Below are 23,711 nucleotides of genomic sequence, written 5' to 3' on the forward strand. Positions count from 1 at the left end.
AGGAATTTGAGTGTCACTAATGCTTGAATCAAATAGACTACTGAAATATCAAAGAGTGTCCATGAAGTAGTAGTGGAAAATCAAGAACAACAAGAAGAATTTAATTATCTTGTATTTGTACAGCTTTGTAGTATATTTGATGCTGAATAAAGTATGAATAAAGATACAGTCACTCTTAATGCAACTTAAGTAGGCATAATAACCCTCTGGGAAACAATAAAGCAATTATGAGCTTAAAAGAAACCACAATGACATGAGATTCCAAGAACCTATTAGCATTCAATCCATAGATACAATTTTTTTCAGTCCCATGGGGAGACATAATAGTTAGCATTCTATTATGGATTAGATGTTGATACCAAGAGACTGTATGGGTTTACTGATTCACTCACCAGAGTTTCCTTGTGTTTTAAAATTTTTGTAGGACCCTTTGTTGTTATTTGTTTTAATAAACTCTCTGAATACTTTCATAAAATAAATACCAGTGACATGAGAATGTTGAGTTTGTCACTGAGATTTTCAATGTGTGTGTACATGGGCTTATTTGTCTAGGTTAACAGATGTTTCTGCATTTCCTTGATAATCTGAACTCATTTTTATTATTTTGGCTTGTATTTAAGGTGGCAAATCTTGCTTGTTCCATGTCAACAAATGAAGATGGGATTAAAATTGTCAAAATTGCAGCCAATCACTTGGAAACCTTGTGTCCACAGGTATGATAACTAACTTACTGTCTCTTCTACAAAACTAGCTATAAAAATTATATATAATGTTTGAGACTTTTATACACATGGAAAGATATTGAAATGTTTATTTTAAACATTGAAGATGATGCGTCCTATCGTCACGGTTTATTATTTACTAAGCACCTAATTCTTTACTTAGCACCTGGTTCTTGTAACATTCCCTAAGGGTCCATATCAAAATCTTGTGAGAGAAAGGTATAGTTTGAAATCAAAGCAATGCTTTGTGTCCAACCGACTTGATTTATTTTTAGTCACTATTTATTTTGAAATCTCAGGTAAAATTGAAAATAATGGACTTTTTTGTTTAAGGCATGGGTTTGAAAAAAATCAAGTAATGATTTTTGTCTGTAATTCAGGAGGTTTTCTTTTCTCTTTTCTTTTTTTTCTTTTTTTTAATTTGAAGAGCAACACATTTTTAGGGACTATTTTCTAGATGACTAGTAGTCTTGAAGCCATGAATCAGAATGCACATAAGGGCACTCCTAATCACCTTTTCTTAGAATAAGCAAGAAATAATTACTTCCTAATAAAGACCACAAATGCCGTAAGGATGTGAAGTGTGACAATGTTAGAGACTTCAAGTCTTTGGACATCTGCCGAGATTCTCATTTTATGAAAAGTAGGGTATGTGTTAAATTCTTGATTTTCTTTGCTGACAATTTCATTACTAAGAATACTGAGGAAGTAGTAAGTGAGACTGTTTCTTTGGACTTGATGTTAATTAACAAGTAAGAGCTGGCTAGAGAAGTAGCCTGGGAGATCTACTACTGAGATCTCACAACTGATGTCAGTGCTCCATGAGATCCTACAGGGAGCAGAATACTACAGTGAGGCCTCTAAAGTGGTTGAATCACTTATAACCCCTTCAACAGAAATGTTCTCATTGTGAATAGCACTTGATGCTGTCATTTTTAAAAATGTCTTTTTGAATCTGAACAGTATTAAATGTCTTTGGCGTTACTTTATAATTTTCTGATTAAAATAACTTTTTTTTCCCCCAAATGTTTACTAACCATTTGCTTTCTAATTTTGTGAATTGCCTAAACTCTGCAAATTTTTGGTCGGGTTTTCTTTCTTTCTTTCTTTCTTTCTTTCTTTCTTTCTTTCTTTCTTTCTTTCTTTCTTTCTTTCTTTCTCTCTCTTTTTCATGTATTGTTTGGGTTTGTTAAAAATATCCTCTGTTGTCTATGTTTTTCTTTTAACTTTTAATATTTTATCATAGAGGATTTTAAGAGCTTTAAATATTTGATCCATCTTTTAATTTTTTCAATAGATATTTATTGAGCAACTACCCTGTGCCACATATCTGTTGGTTTGTGCCTTGTTAAGGAATTCTTCCAACAAAAATGTTATATAATTCCCACATTTTCTTTTAAAAAGGTTGAAACATTTAGATCTTTATTTCATCTGAAGTTTGTTTTTGTGTCTAACACATGATAGAGATCTATGAGGGGTGCCAAAAAAAATGTACAAAAATGGACACTTTGGTCAACCTTGCCCAAGATTGCTAAAATCAGAAGGGTCTGAACACTGATGGTAACCACTTTGAGCACCTGTTGTAATTGCAGAAGTCAAATGTGACTTGTATTCATCTTTTGTTATTGGTATATATTGAATATTACAATTTTAATACAGTTTTATTTTCTTAAAATGTGTATACATTTTTTGGCACCCTAGATATATTTGTATACACATAAATGTATATACTTACACACATATAATGTATGCCTACATATACATATTTTATATAATACATTATGCATATATAATACATACATGTAATATGTGTGTGATATTTTACTACTTTTCTATATGTAAATATAGATTGATAGATAAATTGAAATATACTTTAAATATATGTAGTTCTGGGCTCTCTATTCTGTTCCACTGGCCTATATCTTTACCCCTGCTACAGTATTACAATTTCAATTATAGTTTTATACTGAATATTAATATCTTCTAGGAACATTGGCTCACTTTGTTTTTTTCTTTAAATTATTGCTGTTCTTATTTTGCTCTATCATAGAACCTTTAGTATCAACTTGTCAAGTGCCATGAAAATCCATGTTAGGATGTTTATTGAAAAATTTTAAATGTTTTCATTTTAGATTATTTGGGGGGAATAATTACTTCTTGATGATATTGATTTTTTTCATTAATAAACATGATTCATGGGTGTCTATTATCAGATCTCTGTTTTATGTCCTTCAGGAATTTCTTAATTTTTTTTATATTAAAATGAATTGCACGGCTACACGCTGATGGCTTCTAATTTTTTCTCTCCAGGCTAGACCTCTTACCTAATGCTCAGACTTAAATATCTAGTTTTCCCTTTGACATTTCCACTCTGATATCCAGGAGACACCTAAAACTTAACACAGTCAACATGGAACTCCTAGTTGCGCCGTTCCCGGCTTATTCTGCTTAGTCTTCAGTCTTACCAATTTTCCTTAATGATATGGCCATTCATCTAGTTACTCTGGGGGAAAGAAAAACAAAACTGGAGGTTTTCCTTTATTCATTCAGTAAATGTTTATTGAACATATAGTAAATGGTAAGCACTATTTATGCATCTGGGGAAAATAGTAAAGAAAACAAACAAAAATCCTTGCCATTGTGAAACTCATATTCTAATATCTACTGGCTGTTTTTCCTATATAATCCATTAACAAGTCCTATCATTTCCACCAAAAAAATATTTATCTTGACTCTGTATACTTTCTCCATCTTGTCTGTCAACATCTTAGCCAATGCCATTATCACCTCCATCGGGGACTACAGAAATGCCAACTTATATGGTGTCCATGTTTATACTCATAGCTCTCTAATATACTTTATATATAAAAGCCAACATAAAAGTGTAAAGATGTTTATTAGCAGTTGCTTTCCTTAGCTTTTTATAGTAAAATGCAAAACAAATTTTATGGCTTCGTCAGATTTATATGAGCTTTCTACTGCCTAACCTCCAGCCACACCCCATAGTAATTTCCTTTCCAGTCATTAGGTCTTTCTGTTTCTAGAACACAATAAGCTCCTTCTCACTGGAAGGAGTTTGCACTTAATGATTGATTTTCCAGAGCTCTTCTCCCATATGGTCATATAGACAGCTCCTGTGATGTCTAATTTCTATGGACTGAGTGCAAATATCATCTTCTCAGAGATCAATTTCCTTAAATCACTTCTGCACTTATATCCTATTTTGTCACCATATTTATGTCTTTTAGAGTCACAACCTGAAATTATATTTTATATTATTTTGTTATTTTATTGTATATTTTCACACTCAAACATAAAGTTCATGAAAGAAGTAATTTAGTCGTCCTTATTTACTACTTATATCCACTGACATAGCAGAAATGCAGCATATATTGGATGTTCAGTAAATTGTTATCCAGTATATAAATAAATGACAGGATTTTAGAATGTTAAATCATTCTGGTTTTATAGAGGGCAGCAAGGCTTTTGGCAACACCTTTATACTTTTTCTAACATGGTGTGTCTTCTTTTTGACAATGTAAAATGCATGCAGTATAATGAGTTTGAATTGTAAATGATGGAAAAAAGATCCTTAAAATGGCTCCTTGGTGTGTAGTTGGTAACCAGGGGTGAGGCGTGTACTAGTGGGCTGCAGTGAACTGCTCTTGACCTAGCTCATTTCAGCATTTTACTAGTGATTTGGTTAAATTTATAAAATAATGTTCTTAAAATATTTAGTTAAAAATAATAGGTCAATATATTGCCTGAAATCATCCAGTTATAAAGAATTTGGCTATTCTAGAATAGGGACTACATCTCAGTACCCAGATGAAATATAATAGGTACCAGTAATAAACCATACATACTGAGTACTCTAAAGCAAATTACAAAGCTAGAAAGTGGAAGAAACATGGTTTGGCAAAAGCTTACCCTCCAAAAGGCTTAGAGATTTTAGTTGATAGTAATCTCAATGTGAATCAACAGTATGTTATAGCTGTCAGAAAAACCAATATAATTTAACATTTATTTTTTCATCAAAGGATAAATTCTAAAACTCATATTCTACCTTCTCTACACTTAAAAATTATTTTATAAACTGTAAAAATTTTATACAATGCATCCTGGACTTCAGAATTAGTATGACCGCAGTACACCCTGATTGTGTGTGCGTGTGTGTGTGTGTGTGTGTGTGTGTGTGCACATGTGCACATGTGTGTTAGTTCCACTTTTGCAATATGCACTGAAATAAAATCTGTACATATATTTAGGTCTACTAATTGCACTTCCAACATTTATGGTACAGATAAACAGGTGCACACACACACCAGACTATAAGCAAAGCTTTTATGCAGATTTGCTTTAAATGTGTGTTGGTAGTAAGTCAGCTCATTGTATGTTTTGGGATTGAAGATGCCAAAGATAAGTGAAAAAAACAAATTTCAGATGAATATGTGTATTATCTCATTTATTTTGGGAAAAAAAAAGACATAGAGCCACATGTTTATGTAGTCATAGAAATGTTTCAAAAGGTCTTCATGAAACTTTTAGTAGTGGTTACTTTCAGGAAATGAGACTGAGGACACAGAACAAAAAGGAGTACTTTTACATTCCATTTTATTTCTTTCAGGACTCTTAATTTAACCAGAAATATATACTTCATTAATACCTAAACAAAACCCAGCCAATTAAAAAAAAAATTCCTAAGTTGATTCTGGAGTGAATGAGGTTGAGGAAACACAAGGTCAGGGGGAGCTGAGAAGGTGGCACTTAATTCCTATCTGTTAAATACAATTGAAATCACCTCCATTTCAGTGAATTGGATCATCCTGGTTCATACTGTGTTTAATGGATTATAACTATAGTGCTTTGCCCTGTTACAGATGTCACACTTCAAAATAAAATTGTCACTTGAAGCATATTTAGCAGAGAATATCTGAAATAGTGACATGACTTGAAACTATGTCATATGAAAAATATATAAAAGAAATACAGGGAATTTTTAGCCAGAAAAAGGTAAGACTTGGAGAAACGTGGTCACTGTCATCAAATGTTTAAAGGGCTATGAAAGACTGTGTTCTAAAGGGCCCTAAGGGGCAGAGCTACAACCTATGCACAGAAACTGGAAGGATACAAATTTCATTTCACTATAGAATTAATTTTCTAACAGAGCTATCTTGAAAGAAAGGCGACTTTGTTGAGAAGGAAGGATTTGGAGATTCTCACACCACAGTCATTTAAACACAAGGACGGTGATGATTAGACCAAACTATTGTGTGGAGGGCACAGCTTAGGTGAAAAATTGGCCTACAACTCTTTTAATGTCCAATTCTGAGATCCTCGAATGAATCTGTCTTTTATGTAAAGGAGAGAAATGTGACCTGATGATAGCATTGCTGGAGTACTCTAGTTGTTGAGCTCAACCTAGTGGAAGGATAAAGCTATTGATAGGGATTAACTTTTGTTGCATTTTAATAAGTGACTTGGAAGGATATTTTAAAAGTAAACATTTTAGATTTGCACATGGCACAAAAATGCAAAAGATAGAATTCAAGGTTCTAAAATATGTTTATAATTTGGACTAATGTTTGAAAATTCATAAGCTGAAATTTAATAAGGGTAAATATAAAGTCAGGGCCTTAGGTTAAACAAAATTTACTGCAAAAGTAAATAGGATAATCATTGCTTATCAAAAGTACCTGGGGCATCAGCAGTTCAGATGGACATTTGTTGTCTAGTTAAATGAATTCCAAACACTGATCCATGAGAGCATTTTAATGGTTTATAGTGAAATTAGGCCAGGTAGTTAGCTTTTTTTTCATAAAATAGAATTTACTCAACTTATTATTAAAAACTAGGTACTTTCTGTTTGTTTGATATCTAAAACATTTGATTTATGAAATAATAATGAAAGGAAATAACACTTCATGTTGTTATTTTCTTTACTTGGCGAAATAAAAATTACCCAAACCTATCTTGTTTACTTTCTGATTCCCTCTACCTCCTTCTTTCAAAAATATCTTTGGCCTGAAAAGTCCAGAAAATTAAAAGTACTAATTTAGGTGACTCAACTATCTAAGTCAGTATCATGACAGGGTGACCATGTTACAGCTTTAAAATTATTATGATGCTTAGCTTGTGAAACAGGGGAAAATTCCCTATGTACTTGACATGGAATTACCATATCTAGAATACCATACTGGATTTAGGCCGTACAGTTAAGGGCTAGGCAAGAAAAGAATAAGTTGTTTTAAGCCATAGTGAACAACTTGCTAATCACTAGACGTGTTTAAACAAAAGCCAAATAGGCTGTGCTTTGTTAAAGATGTTAGAAAGAAAATCTCATTATTGGATGATAAAGGTATTAGATGGTCTTAAATGTTCTTTCTATAAATATGATTTTTTTGTTGATAAAAATCATGGTAAAACTAGGACATTTTTTCCTCTGGTGAATACTATTTCTGACAAGTTCACAAACTTGCCCCCGTGAGCTTACATTGGCAGCACTGTACAAACAGCTCAGTAAGGTTTCATAGCCTTGGTATATCAGTGTCTCACAGCTGTGTTCATGTCATCATGTAGTGGTGTCTTGCTGAGTGGTGTTCTATACTGTTAGGTGTTTTTGTGTGCTGTCGCGAGAATGTCTGAGCTTGAATTAGAGCAACAGACAAACATTAAATTTCTTGTTAAACTGGCAAGAGTGGAAGTGAAATCAGGGACATGTTAGTCCAGGTTTATGGGGATAATGCCATGAAGAAAACAGCAGTGTACAAATGGATTAAACGTTTTTCTGAGAGGAGAGAATGTGTCACTGATGAGGAGAGGTTGGGAAAGCCGGTAATGAGCAGAACTCATGAAAACATTGCAAAAATTCATAGAATTGTGCATCAAAATTATTGGCTGACTGTGAGAAGCAAGTAAACATCGATAGAGAAACAGCTAGGAAAATTCTAACTGGAAATCTTGGCATGAGAAAGGTATGTGTGCAAAAATGGTCCCTAAGGAGCTCACTGATGAACAAAAACAAAGGAGAGTTGAAGTTTGCCAAGACCCTTTGGAGAGGCAAGATGATGTTTTGGGCTGTGTTATCACTGGTGATGAAACCTGGGTGGACCAATACGACCCTGAAACAAAGTGTCAAAGTGCACAGTAGAAGTCAGCCAATTCTCCATGACCAAAAAAGTTCCATCAGTCCAAATGAAGAGTCAAAATGATGTTGCTAACCTTTTTTGATATCAGAGGAATTATTCATTATGAATTTGTACCAACTGGACAAACAGTTAACCAAGTTTACTATTTGGAAGTGCTGAAAAGGCTGAGTAAAAAAGTTAGTCGAAAACGACCTGAACTTTTCGCCAACAATTCATGGCTCTTGAAACACGGCAATGCACCAGCTCACACAACACTGTCTATGAAGGAGTTTTTAGCCAGTAAACAAATAAGTGTATTGTAACACCCTCCCTAGTCACCTGACTTCTTTCTTTACCCAAAGATAAAGGATATACCCAAAAATGAAAGAAAGGCATTTTGATGACATTCAGGACATTGAGGGTAATAGGACAACAGCTCTGATGGCCATTCCAGAAAAAGAGTTCCAAAATTGCTTTGAAGTGTTGACTATGCACTGGTGTCAGTGCATAGCTACCCAAGGGGAGTACTTCAAAAGGTGACCGTAGTGATATTCAGCAATGAGGTCTGTAGCACTTTTTCTAGGATGAGTTCATAAATTTAATTGTTAGATCTCATACACTTACATTCAATTAGACAGACTCACAAGTGCTTACATTTTCCAAAGTCAATTCAAGTTTTCTAAGTACTGCCACACTTAAACCAATATCTACTATAGCTTTGTTATATCTTCTTTTGTTTTATCCCTCTATCAAATGGTATCCAATGATCTGACAGAGCTAAAACACCTTCCAGAGGCATCTAGTTTATTTTCAGTGATGTTCTTGGGAATATATTTTTGTAAGTTGCTTATTGGAAATCTATAATTACTCCCTAAAAAGGTTGTAAATTGGGTGTGTTGAAAAGTAGGGAGGAAAGTCAATGTTGCCCTAGACATAGAAGCTTGTAAAGTATTAAAAAAAAATACCTGGGGAAGGGTGTTCACTATGTTCACTGAAGATTGCTTATATTTACGTTTAAATATGGGAAAATATAACCTCCATAAGGGTAGGAATTTTTGGTTCACTGATGTGTCCTAAGAATAGTAGGCACACATTATATATTTACAGAGTGAACGATTATATCAGCATTAACTTATTTTGCATTGTAGGCTTTGATAAGTAGATGCTAAAAGCCAGCACTATTCCTCATCTTTGTTTGTTCTTTGGAAGGTGTGGAAACTCCCAATTTTTAACCACGTGATATAAAGTCTCAATATGACACTTTGCCTGCCTGAAGTACAAGTCATATAAAGTGACTGACATTATCTCTTTCTGCATGGACAGGATTGTTTTGTTATAACAGCAGCTCTTCTGATTAAGTTATGATGTGTTACTGTATTTAGTGCATGCTTCAGTGAGGGTATTGGGCTATCTCTTTCAAATAGAAAAACATGTCCTGATTTATATATGGTTTTTGTTTATTTTTGTGATTGAGAAGCTGTTATCCTTATGAATTGAAAGTACTTAATTTTCTAAGTATCATGCTCTATAGAAGCAGGTATATTTTCTTTCATCTTCTGTAGAGCACAGTGGTGGATGTTTTATTTGCTGCTAAACAATATAGAACTTGAATAATCAATTTGAAATAATCATATTCTTTAAAAATCCATCAGTGTACCTATGAGAGTTCTGACAGGATTTTTACAATTATACCTAATTTATTTATTTTCTCTTCAGAGTATGGCAAAAAAAATACTTGAAGGTTTTGGATATCATGAGTCATGTAAAACTATACAAAGACTAAACTGAGGTGATCATATTTTTAAGCTGATTATGATTGACTGGTTGGACCTCAAGACTGTCTAGCATGACAAAACTAGAAAGAAGCCTAGGATCAGTCTCTTTCCTGTGGTGTCATGATATTTATGTGGGGAGACTGTCCATGAGTGCAGCTATGAACACAATTGCTTTCCCATCCTGGGAAGTAAGCTCTGTGTTATTGTATTATACTATCATTATTCTATAGTCTGGACCAATTACACAGTTAGCAACTCCCTTTCACTCATTCCAAGGATCATTTTATTCAACAAATATTAGCTGAGCACCTACTAGGAGCATCCATGAAGCTAGGGTGAGCCAAAGGTAAGGAGTAAGGATTCATGGGGGACCCACTGGAGTAGTTCTGATGAATAAGGCATGGGTTTAGCTAAGATTGGGCTCTATCTAATAAAATCTGAGGTGATGTGTCCTGGAAGAAGAAACAGACGTTGTGGAAAAGAAGTCATAGCCATTAAATTTTCATGAGGATGTGAGGCCAAACATTAGATAATGACTTAAAAGTAAGTAGACAGAATTAATTATGATTTACCATGCAGGCCAAGGCAAGAATTTCATAATTAACTTAAAAATCAGGGGGTTTATGTCTGAACCCTCATTTAAGCTCATGGTGTGTGCCACAATATTTAGCATGTTAGCCTAAAGGGTCTGCACCAGCCTTGACAATGTTCTAGTCAGAGAAGAAAACAAAGATGGAGCTTTCCTTTCATTAAATCTCGAATGAGAAAGGAAAATGAATAACCCAGGTTGAAACAAAGTGGTGTTAGAGAGTAATAGGTTGAAATGACATGGGAGTTAGACAGAGATTCATGTCAGTTAGGGGATTCTGGGGAGGCTTTCAGAAGAGTGACATTTTCTATTGGCCTTAAAAAAGATAAGCAAGATTTGGACATTTGGGAAAATATGAAAAGGGCTTTCTAGGCAGAAGAGATGGAAAAGTTTATAACAGAAAAAAAAATAAAGGCGGGGGGAGTAATTGAATCTGCCTAATTCATAATGTTTCTTAACAGGGGAGTGCCTGGCATTTGGGGTGACATAATTCTTCATTGTGTGGGATAGTCGGAGTGGTGGGGTTCTACATATGCCAGAATCTAGGGCCCTATATACACAACCATGACCTCCCCCAGCCCAGCCTTGGTGATAACCAAACATGGCTCCACACATTCCCAAGTGCCTCCTAGGAGGTTTGGCCTCATTTGAGAACAAGTGGGATGGCACAGCTATGGAAAAGGGAGAATACGCGATTGAAACATAGGCTGCAGCTCTTACTGCCAAGGCTTTTCCTTGGATTTGAAATTCAGCAGAGGGTGGCAAGTCACTATGACTAGTTTAGAGTAGGAAAGTGGCATCATCACAGCCATGCTTCCTGGGAACTAATCTGGAAACTCTGTCAACTGAATGAAAAAAGGGATAGGCAGGACCCATGAAGAGATTAATTAATGCTATATGAGAATTCAGAATTTGAATAAGGGACATAGGAATAAAAATTTATAGATGGGACAAGTTATAAACGGACTATGTAAACTGAACAATTTAAATGATGGTAATAATGGAGGCAAAAGAGGATACATACATTTGAAGGCTTTAGCCTGATACCTGGGAGGATAGAGGTTCTATTAGGAGAAATTAGAAATACAATGAAAGAAGAGTCACTTTAGGACAAAAATTGATATATTGAACATACTTTCTACTTAAGGTTGAGATTTTAGCAAACAGCACCTACAAGAACTTGAAATATCACAGCTATATATGGTAGCCATTCATGTAGAGGTGATGGTTGGAACCATACGTGTAGAACAAGATATCTAAAGAGTAAGAGAAAATAAAAAGATCAAAAGCAGAGCCTTAAAAACACATCCAGGAGAGAAGGAAAAGAACCTGAGGGGGAAAAAAATAATCATCAAAGTAAGAGGAAAGTCAGGGAAGTGTATCTTGGTGGAAACCTCACAAGTGGAACACGTGAGCATGGTGGACAGCATTGTCATATGCTTCAGAGAGGTCCAGTGGTAGAACCACTGACAGTCTCTGGTGGAGTTGGAAATGAGGAAGTCAGCAGTGATCTTAGCACGACAGGTTCAGGGGGCATTATGGGAAAGCAGGAGACAGTAAGGACCAGAAGATATATTTCTAGTTTTTTTCCCCTCTAGTAATTGAAAAAACCCACTGTGGAAAAGAAAAATCATTGGGACTCCCTACTTTGCAGACTTTGAACATAGAGTCCTACTATACCTTTTACTCCCAGTTAATTTTTCAATATTGTTTTTCATCTTCACAATCTATGTATATTTGGTTTTTAAGCAATTCTAGTAGTGTTCTCTAAAGTATATTTTTATTCTGTGAGCTCAGGTTCATGAAGTGAAATATTAATAGGACCTATCACAGATTTTTGATAACTAGTAAATTAGAGAGTCTGGATTTGCAGATGATTAATGCATAAATGAATCTTAAATGCATAAATTAAAAAAAAACAGCTTTAGAATTTCAGATACGACCATGCAATCCAGAATGTTAGTGCTGAAAGATATTTGGTTGATCACAATATTTTTAAATGTTATTTTTAATGTGAGTCTTAAGTGAAATATCTATTAGTACCAGGATATTTAATGGAGACTATCTGTGACTGTTTCTCCCAGGACCTTTACCTTGAGGACTGTTTAAATGAAAGTTACCCGTGAACATATGTCCTTAAAAAACTGCCATACCCTGTCATAACAACCTCACTGACCAAAGCATCTTATACAAATCAGCAATCATTCTCTTCCTTGTGTTGTGACCAAGATTCCAAATTACAGCCATATAAATGAAAGACTCTGAGCTCTAATTTTATGTGTGATACTTGACAATGACACTGAGTCCTACCTCCCAATTTAGGTCCAGATAGGTTTTCTGCATTCTCTTCAAGAAGAGAGTGTTCCAATTCCATATTCACAGAATTTTGGGACAGGCAGATAACCCCCAGTCTCCTGGAATATAAACTGGGTAGGACAATGGTTTGGGAAACACAGTTTTAAAGGAGCAGTGGAATAGATTTAAGAAAAAAAATATTAAAATATATACATATATTATATGTAGACCAACAATTATTATTTTTTAATCTTATCATTCATGTTCTTAAGCTGCCTTTGGTGACAATGCTTCATAAAATAAAATATGGTCATTTTCAGTCGCCCAGGGAGAATGGGACAAGGAGAATTTGAAACAATTAAGCTGACGTGCCTTTATCACATGTGCTCGGTATAAAAGCCGTGTGTGGAAAGCTGACCAAGGGGAGTGAAACAGAACTGTGTTGAGATACAGAAACTAAGATCATTGGTCCATAAGAGAAAATGAGCTAGGTTGAGGAATTTTTAAGTCAAAATGTTTCCAGTAAGCAGCAAGATATCAATATGGCATTGCATAGTTTATATTTTTTAAAAATAAATATAATACCTGTTTTAGAAATAAAATTATTACACTTATACCACAATAAAATTCCACTCTTTGTCTACTGGAAGACAGTATGAGTTAAATCCCTCACAAAATAAACATACTGGGTTTTTTTTGTTTTGTTTTTTAATTTTTAATCCCAGCTCTTGGAAAAAACTACATTAAATCCCTGAATCTGCTTCTGAACACTTACTCACTTTCTAAACATGCACCCACTTTCTGTGCAGGGTACATAGTACCATGGGGGTGCAAGAAAAATAACTTTTCTCTCACCCTGTAAGTTCTTCTAGCTGGGAAAGTAATCAAATTAAACAGAGACAAACAGGAGAAAATGTCCAAAGTTTATTTTACAGATTTACATGAGAAGGTATAGATGATATGAGACCCAAGTTGAGGTTTATATACCATTCTGGAGCTAAGAAGAAGGGGCAGGGATTGTGGTTTGGGACCTCAAAGGGCAGGAAAGTGATTCACGTAAAGATGGAAAAGCAAATATTTGGTAAATAAATGTTTGCTGGGCCATCTTTAACATGGGACATGGAGAGGACTTGGAACAAATGGGCCTGGCTAGGTTTCTCTCTGTCACATACCAGTTTATATTAAAATATAGTTATCAATGATTTCTCCCTTCCTGGAGCAGCTCCTCTATCTAAATTCCTTTCAGGCAATTAGGGGTGAGGTCAAAGGTTTTTCCTAAATCTTTTGTTTCTTAAAACCAGCTTAAAATCAATATCCTAAAGGCATATTTTTTGGTGACAAACAGTTTCCCTTCAGTAACAGTCCATTGAGGAAAAAAGGACCATCCCTCATGCATCTATGATGTGGCAGGTTCTTTAACAGTGTTATGTGACTTAATTCTTGTAACAATTTTGTGATGTAAGAATCAGTGGACACATTTCGTATAAGAAGAAATTCAGAGATGTTAAGTGAGTTGCCCGAGGTAATGGAACCAAAAATTATATCCTTTAGATTTTGTATATTAACATTCTTCTTAGTTTTGGAGGAATTATTTCAAGTTAGAGTTTTTTATCTATTCATATTTTAATAATTGTCCAAAGAACGGACTTTTTTTTCTCCTTGCTGTAAAAATGGTGATAAAGAAAATCTCCCAGATGGACCTAGAGACTATTATGTTAAGTGAAATAATTCAGTCGGAGAAAGACAAATACCATATGATTTCACTTATATGTGGAATCTAAAAAACTGAATGAACGAGCAAAGTAAACAGAAATAGTCTCAGAGATATAGAGGAACAATTGATGGTTGCTAGTTGGGAGGGGGTGGGGATGAGGGAGAAGGGGAAAGGGTTAGACAGCATAAATAGTTAACTACAATATTGCCACAGGGACATGAAAGACAGTTCGAGGAATATAATTAATAATGTTGTAAATATTTTGTATGGTGTCAGATGGTCACATGTCTTGCTAGGGAGACTGCATCATGGATGGGGTAGAGGCTTGATCACTGCACTGTACACCTGAAGCTGATGTTGTATAATATTGTATGTCAACTATAAGTGAATATATATATATATATATATAGTCATGGGACGTGGAGTATAGTGTGGGAGTGGAGTCAAGGGAATTGTAATAGATATGTATGATATTGGGGGGGAATGGGAAATGGGGTGGCGAATTGGGGGAGGGGGTTGTCACTTTGAGGGGTAAAAAGTCTAACTATTGCACTGTGTTGTGCAGCTGAAACTAATTCTAAAAAATGTGTATTTCGCAATAAAAAATAATTAAGAAAAATCTCCCAGAAACCTTTTTTTTCCAACATTGAGTCTGTAATGCTTTTTGACCCTCATGTGTTTAGGACTTGCTATCTCAGAATTCTAGGTCTTGGGTCCTTCACAAAGGACAGCAATATTATTTGTCATGTATGTATAACTTAAATATTAAAACAGGCTTTGAAATTTCTTTAAACTATCACATTCAGTAAGGTTCAATGTCAGAGAGGTTGAGTGGATTCTGTAAAATCACATGGCAAAGTGGGGGAAGAGGTTGAAATATAGTTCTTGCCCTCTAAAATCATTCAGTTAACATATTTGTTAATGGGATAGGCAAAAAGTGGTGGATCAACATATTAATCATGTTTTTTTTTTTGGTATAGTAGCTTCAAATATTTAATAGTCAAAGCTTTTGGCTAAAAACAGAAGGGTCGTTTCTTTGGGCAGTTAGTTAGGTATAAACATGCATATTTAAGATAATAGAGCAATATTTGGTCCCTTTGAACCCATATATGGATGATGCTAGAACAATTTGAGTTTATAATACTGAAATTGTTTCAAGCTATAGATCCTTATTTTCTTGAAAAGATTATATGTATTTTATATTTAAACCCCTCTGCTTAGGATTCATAGAAAAAAACATTTTTTTTAAGAATGTGCTATTATAAAACTAGTACTCTTAAGAACATTGGATCTTTTATCAGACAATAAAATTATGTAACTATGTACTTAAGAAATCAAAACATCTATAGCCAGTTTTTAGAGCCTTTTGTAGTGGAACATTTGATTTCCATTTAAAGTTCTTTTTTTTATCCCCTGCTCAACAACCCTTATAGTCTGCTATAAGTAATATGGCATTTACGAAGCAATAGTCTTGTATAGAAAAATATATTTATGGGTAATACAATAGTGAGGTAAACCATTTTAAGGAGTCTTTGACTTCCAGATAGATCTAGCACCATTCTGAGAGTAGCAACCTCAGATAGGACAGCAGACTGTTACGAAGCAGCTAGAGGAAATGAGTCAGAACTCTAGGTATATCACAGCTCTTGAGTATAAAACTGCCTGTCAGCATTCCAGGAAGACTTCATGGTGAAGCTGTTAAGCAAATACTTATTCTATGACCTGAGAAGTAAGTGTGTAATAGACAAGCTTCGATGCTAAGTTAATAAGTAGATGACAGCCATCTTCCTGTTGAAACCCTTGTTTCTCTGTGCTTAGTACACTGTCGACTGCCAATAAATAATAATTATGATTTTGTTTCAGCCAGATGTTTCCCATAAGTCATGAAATGCAAAGAGAAAAATCTGAAAGCCATTCTTAACAAAACTATGATTGAGTTGAGGTCATTTGTTGCAGTCGTTTGTCACCATTTTCAAGAAAGTTTTCATAAGCCATAGTTACTAGAAGGATCTTATTGGGAGACTTTTTTTTTTTTTTAACTTACATTGTATGTGGGTCACTGGGTGCTGTAGACCACTTAACATAGAAAATTCATCCATTCATTCCACAAATGTTTATTAAGCCCTCGCTTGTTTTCTAGCCACTGAGGATAGTATACAAAGACAACAGTCAAAGTGACTGAGCTTTTGGAGGGAGCTTCTATTCTATATGAGAGGTAGAGAAAATAAATATGAAAATAAATACATAAATACGATCATTTTGGATAAAAATAAACTCTTGTGTATGCCAGAAGAGTTCTAAATACTTTTTTATTTACATTAACTCATTTGATCTCCCTAGTAAACTTACTAAGTGGCAGATACTATTATTTACACATTTTTAAAGATGAAGAAACTGAAGTCCAAAAAAATTCATGTAACTTGCCAAGCCCGAGAGAGAAGCTGGAGGTGTAGGATTCCAACCTGGATGGTCTGGTTTTCTAATCTTCCACACTGCCCGCTACATTATGGAGAAGAGATTCTGAAATAGAAAGAGATTATGGGCACAAAATACATTGAGACAGAGGTGACATTTGAGTTGACAGTTTAATAGCTAGAAGGGACAAGCCATGTAAAATTCTGGAGAGAGAGCTTTCCAGGCAGAAGAAATAAGTGCAAAGCTCTCAAATGGGAATGGACTTGACCTGTTTGAGTGAAGAAGTATAGAGTTGAGGGGGGGCGGGGTGGGGAAGAAGAGGGTAGGAACTAGATCTCGTAGGGACATGCTAAGGATGGTCTGCTAAATCAGAAACCCTGGGTGCTGTGGGCCAGCTGTGTTATGCCAAGTCCGCTAGGTGATTCTGATGCATGCTACAGATTCACCTACATGCTGTGCTAGCATGGCCTAGTACAGGGTCTAGAAGCTGACTGTGTGTCTTTTATCAACTCTGTGTCATTGGTGGCTTGAAATTGGCCATGCTGGGAGTATACATATCAGAGAAATCAGAAATCACCCAAATGCTGTAAATCAGGGCTCTCTTCCCCCCTGCCATCTAATTCCCACTACTGATAAATTCAGCAAGTCTGGGGTGGAGGCTGTGAATTATCTTGTCTAACGTGTTCTCAGGTGATGCTACTGGTCCTGGGACAACACTTTGAGAATTATCAGAACTAAATTTGCTTTATTCTGTCATAGGTCTCAAATGTTCTCCCCTCCTTCTTTATACATTTCTTAACTGCACTATCCACAAAATTCTCTTTCAATTTATTTTCATCTTCATCCCCTATAAGTAGCGAATTTGGAAGTCATAATTTTCACTTCATTTTCATTACCATTATTTTAATCTAGATTATCATTACTTCTGGCCTCCATTATTGCCACAGCTTATCTCCATGACAGTTCTCTCTTATTTATCTGTTTAATATAGTCACCCTATGCAGGCTATTTGGTGTTTCCCTTTCTTTCGACCTCAGACATAAGGTTATCCAATGGTTGCTATTGCTTACCGCATCAGTTCTAATCTCCCTGTGCTTGACAACCCAGCACTAATTATCAGGTGTTTTCCACCTCACATCAACTTGTATCCATCCTTTTATTTAAATCCAGCTATTTTATTCCTATGTCAAGGCTTTTGCTCATAACCCTGTGCAGATGTGACCTGCCCTTATCTCATTCTATCCCTTGATCCTCCAAATACATTCTGTCTGTCCTGATCATCCTAATTCAATGATATATGTTACCAACATGTATTTGACATGTCTCTAATTATACCTTTGTGTCTAATATAGAAAAATGGAGGCTGCATGTTAGTGTAATTGGGGAAAATTGCAGCAGGCTAATACAAAGCGTTTCAGTAGGAGATCAGATTTATCTTGAAGAAAGTTCTGTACTTATGTCCTTTTCAAATATATTTATTTTGAAGAAAGGAAAGCCTTTAACATTTATTGTACATCTACTATTTTCTATGCACTATGATAAGCATTTTCCTTGCATTATCTCATTTGTAGTCTCACAGCAGCTCTGCAAAAAGGTATTATTATTATTATATGGGTCCCTTGAAAGCCCAGAAATCTAATTTATCAAGTCTGTGGTTAACATACATCTGGAAGACACAGCTAATGTTATGGATGGTCGAGTCATGAGTCACCATATCTTGCCAAGCTAGAAGTATGAGTCAAAAAATCAATAAGGCACATTTAACAGCAATAACTACAAAATCTATATTAAAATTAAATGCATCCTTCATATTATAAGTTCTTATAGAATTTGCTTGACTGAAGTTCATGGAAGAAATCAGATAAAACTCCCTAAAACTCAATATGAGCTGATGGAGTGATACGGGTGCTAATAGAGTTAACATACTTATATAGTAATTATAAAACTATGGCATCAAGATAAAAGAAAATAATTTTTCCTGTGTATTTACACTAGCCAATACTCATTAGGAGTACTGTGTCATTTTTGGATATTATATTTAAAAGGATTTTCACAAGCTATACAGCATAAAATGATGAACACCTCGATGGTATCTTTATCATAGTAGACAGGATAAAGAGAGAATACAGTGTGATAATATTACTTCCAATGAAATTCTGCCATATGGATGGGCTGGAGCAGCTGAGAGCTGAAGAGAGGCACATGGGTGGAGGTTGAAGAGGGTAGGTTTTAGCTCAATGTAGAGAAAATTTCCTGGAGTCAGAGAAGCTCAATTATGGAAGGCAGCATCTCATCATTGAATAAGTTCAAGCAAATCATTTTCCATGTTTAAAGATTCTGGGATTTTATTACCACTTTGTTTACCTTCAGGCTACTCTTATTCAAAATGACCTTTCCCCCTTCTAATATGTAATTGCACTGATGGAGCACATTTTATAATTAAAGCACTTAATTACTCTTCCTTCCATGGGCATTGATATTATTCTCCAACATCCCTCCTCCCACTGAAAGTCCCCAGTATGGGGGATATAGGAGGTATTTTATATCTCAGTATTGTCCCGAGCACATTGCTGGGATGTAATAAACACTTGTTGGCTGATCAGTAATTTTCCAACCTGCTGAGGCGGCTCTCTTTTGCAAGGGCAATTATAAACATTTCTAGGAGCCAACTCACTTTCTTAAAATGATACTGATGATGCTCTCTTCTCTCCTGCTTGAGTAGCAGTCACATTGCAGAAACCACTGTCAGCAAAATAGGACAAAACTGCTGTTTTGATTTTCCTAATAGGAGAAGACAGGAAAATGATTCTTCTTTAAAACCACTCCTATTCAGTTATAAACTGGATTCAATTATACTCTGCATACAGAATTAAGTCCCTGTGTTTTCGGCTGCCACAAACAACTTAAATGCTTCAAATATATTAGCAATGCTATCTATGTAAGCCATTTTTCTACCATTCTCTATTAATCAAATGTATCATCAATCAATAGTATATATTATGGCCTTTATAATTACTATTCCTTACTACTGTTTTTCTCCCTTTTTAGAAGTGTGACAAATTGTATCTAATTTTAACATTGTCATCATATGTTACATGACTATGTTAAAAAAATAAATGCAGTAACAATTTTAATTACTGAAATTGGTCTCTGTGAATCAAATAACAGGCTGACTTCCTGATTCACTTTCCTCATCCCTGTACATTTTTCTCATTTATTAGCTTTTTTTAATTTCAACAGAATCATAATCAACAGATCTGTATCTCAATGTGTGTATATGACTTTAAGTATATGCTTTAGTAAGTGGTAGAATAATCTAGATTTCATTTTTTACCAAAATGAAATATGTAATATATCTTGCTGATACCAGCTGTCCTATAAGGATGATTGCATATTTCACATATGTCAAAAGTGGAAACAGCAGTGAACTTTTCGTCTGGAAATAGGCACTATAGCCTTCTGCACTAATTATGTGGCTTTAGGCAAGTCATTTGAACCTTAGGTTCTCTAATCTTTCTTTAGTGCGTAGATTTAAACTAGAATTCTAAGATCCCTTCCAGATCTCCAAATCTACATTTCAGGAAGTCTGTATCTTGGTAAATTTTTGTACCAGTAAAATATAATTTAAACACACAACAAATACTTCACATTGTAATTTGATCAAAACAATATCTTGAAATATCAGCACAACCTTCAATACTATATAAACATTTTATATTACTAAGTATTTTGTCTTCAAAAATTTTACTCCTTTCAATATTTTTTGTATACCTTGAGAAGAAAGTAATTCATTTTCTCCTACTTAATTATAAAAAGAAACCATATAGTTAGGGAAACAGTTATTATTGGAATCACAAAAGCAATTCATATAGCATAGCACACTAAGCTCACTTCTTTTATTCCCAGTGAGACATGGGATGGTCCTTCCTTTAATCTGATGGGCACTGTTTTTCCCAAACTGTTCTCATCTAAGGGCAAAAGCAATGGAAACATATAATAGTCAAAGCATGTTAAGCCATTTATTTCAGAATAAACAGCTGCGGTTATTGCTGTTAATATTAACACAGCTCAACTCATATGCTATTTCTTAATCAAAAGTGCATGTCCCACTATTGAAAATAGTAAAAAGGACTCTCTGCTCTAATCACTGACTGATTAAACCCAGTCACACATGTATGTTAATTTCCTACCCTGAGTGATGGGGAGTCTCTGCTGATGTTAATGCACAATGATATGTAGAGCAACAAGCATGGTTGTTTATTATAAAACAGAAAATGTTGATGTAAAAAGAAATAATGCGTATCAAAAAAAAGATAAAAAAAGAAAATGTTGATGTAGAAAATATTGTCAGTTTTCTCCCATACCCATTCCACTCCTCTGCTCAGTTCCTTGGTGATGGTGGTATGGATTAAATCAAACCAACAGTACCCTATTGGGCATGTGATGTATATTGTCATAATCAAAGTGAAATAGAAGAATGTTACTAGGTAGCTGGGGGACTTCCCTCCTCTCCTTTTCTCCCCTCCCCTTTCCTCCTCCCCTCCCTTCACTTCCACCTCCTTCTCCCTCTCTGTCTCTGAATGTGACCAAGGACATTTAAAAGACCTACTACTGGCAGCCTTCTTGCAACCACAAAGAAAACAAACTGAAGGACAAAGTGTAATTCAGAAAATACCGTGGAAATCAGAGGAAAAGAAAAAAACCCAAAAAAAACCATTGTTGAGCTGTCAGATCAATCCTCACTTGAAAATCACTCACAGCTAGAATTTTATCAGTTACATGAGCTAACAAATATTTAGTTGCTAACCCATTTGAGTTAAATTTTACTTGCAACCAAAAAACAACTTAACTAATACAGTTTGCTTCAAATGAAGGACTTTTTCATTTCCACTGCCCCTGCTCCCAATCCCTAAAACTAGGTACATTTTAAACAATGCTTTGTCTTGTCTACTCTTGGAAGCACACTCCAACAATGTGCCTTGTATTACCCAATATTTATAGTCATAATGTTCGATGCTCAAGATTTCTCTCCTCTTTCTTTCCTACCCAAATGTACCAGTGTTCTTCCCCTTCTTACATGTCTCTGATTTGGGGCTATGAATGGGTTAATAAGATAAAAAAAAACAAATAAGACTAATATACTAACTAGTTAATATTCAAGGCCATACCCAATGCCAATCTGTTCGCAAATAATGTAATTAAGAAGGATGCCAAATTGCAAGTGTTTTAAGAATTAACAGGAGATGTCTGGCCTGTGGGTTTAGCTACTGAGTTAAATGAAGAGTTTCTCTTTTTGTCATTCATTCATACTACTAAGATTTGTGGAAACCATCCTGTATAGAATGGCATATTTGGGAATGATGCCACAAAGTCAAGGTCTCTGCTCTCAAGAAGCCTATGGCTTATTAGAGAAGACTGACAAGAAACTGACAATGGGCAGAAGAAAAGAGGCAAAACATGACCCAGACAAAGGAAGCTGGGAAGGCTCATTGAGGGAGCAGATTATAAACTTTATGAATATGAAGAACACATCTTATTCAATCATATGTACGTTTTACTTACTTATGACTCTTCACATAGCTCTCAACCAATATTTGTTGAATGAAAGAATGGAAATGTAAGGAAAAATTAATTCACATATTGGAACCAATTACTACATTTCCTGTGCCAAGAAATAGATTCATAGGAAAACCATGACCTTGGGTTGTTTTTTCCTCCTTTGTTTAAAAGTTTTCCTTAATAGCAGATTAAAATAAAGTCTAAAATATGCTAATGCTTATTGACCAAGTATTGCCAGAGCTTGTAGTGGCATCTTTGCTGATAATCATGGAACTGTGGAATAGAAACTGAAGTAATTCATGAAAATCACCAAGCTAGAAATAGTTTCTGTACCAGAAAAGATAAAGTGGACATGCTTTTCTCCATTCTTTCCATTGTGTGCACTCTGGACATTATATAAAACAAATAGAAGACTCTGAAAGGTGTAGAAAATAAGGCTGGGTGGCCTGGGACCCTTAGTTCAAAGGAATGACATGGCAGTAAGATCCCTGAGTTTTCTTTTTACTTCATTTATCCCATGCTTAAAGCTGAGGAAGCCAACAACCCAGAAACAAACAGACAAACCCAAGTGTATTAAAAAGCCTTTTCTCTTTAGCCAAATGACCTGGAAAGGAACAGCATAGGAAGACAGAAAACTTTTACACAATAACCACTCTACTCCAGTAAAAATAAGTACAGAATATATGGTGGCCTCATCCCACTCATGCCAGCAAAAGGTCAATGGGAACCAAAGTAGGACCAAATATAAATGTTAGAACTTAAAAATATAATAACTAAAATTTAAAACAAAGAAACAAACAACCTTAATAGATGAGCTCAACAGCAGGAAGGAGCGGACAGAGGAAGGAATCAGTCAACTGAAAGATAAAATAATAGAAATTATTCAACCTGAACAACTGGGACAATATGGAGAACACACACACACACACACACACACACACACACACACACACACACACACAGAGAGTTTTAGGAATGTGTGAGACTATAATGAAAAATATAACTTTTGTGTCCTTGTAACTCTAGAAAGAGAGGAGAAAAAGTACAACACTTGAAGAAATACTAGCTGAAAACTTTCCAAATTTAGCCAGAGCACCTACAACTTACACATTCAAGGAGCTGGGAAAACCCTAAACATGATAAGTCCAAAGAAATCTACCTGAAGGCATATTATAGTCAAATATCTGAAAGCTAAAGACAAAGGGAAAAAAAATTAAAGCAGCCAGTAAGAAACATCACTTACCTATAAAGGAAAAAGAATTCAAATGACACTGGATTTCTGACACAGAAAATGACACATTTTTTTTAAGTGCTAAAAGAAAAGAATTGTCAACTAAGAATCCTATATCCTTCAGGAATTAAGAAATTCTAAGATGAAGGAAACTAAAAAAAAATGTCATCAGCTGACCTTCACTAAACAAATGACTGTCTTGATTATTTTGGAATTTAACTAAGAAATAAATAATTCATGAAATTAGGTTTGTGACAATATAGGGAAAAAATACTTTCAGATGA

At 34.9% G+C, this 23,711-nt stretch overlaps 1 protein-coding gene across 1 annotated transcript in view; it reads left to right on the forward strand.

Annotated features, from left to right (window-relative positions):
* Nucleotides 1–612: 612 nt before the first annotated feature.
* LOC109373414 (catenin alpha-3) overlaps nt 613–23,711 on the forward strand; it is a 602,515-nt gene continuing 579,416 nt past the window's right edge. Inside the window, exon 1 of the mRNA XM_019627201.1 lies at nt 613–713. Coding sequence (XP_019482746.1) covers nt 642–713 — 72 coding nt within the window. The 5' untranslated portion in view covers nt 613–641. The remainder of the gene's footprint in view (nt 714–23,711) is intronic.

Source organism: Hipposideros armiger, unplaced genomic scaffold, assembly GCF_001890085.2.
Source record: "Hipposideros armiger isolate ML-2016 unplaced genomic scaffold, ASM189008v1 scaffold_721, whole genome shotgun sequence".
NCBI classification, from domain to species: domain Eukaryota; kingdom Metazoa; phylum Chordata; class Mammalia; order Chiroptera; family Hipposideridae; genus Hipposideros; species Hipposideros armiger.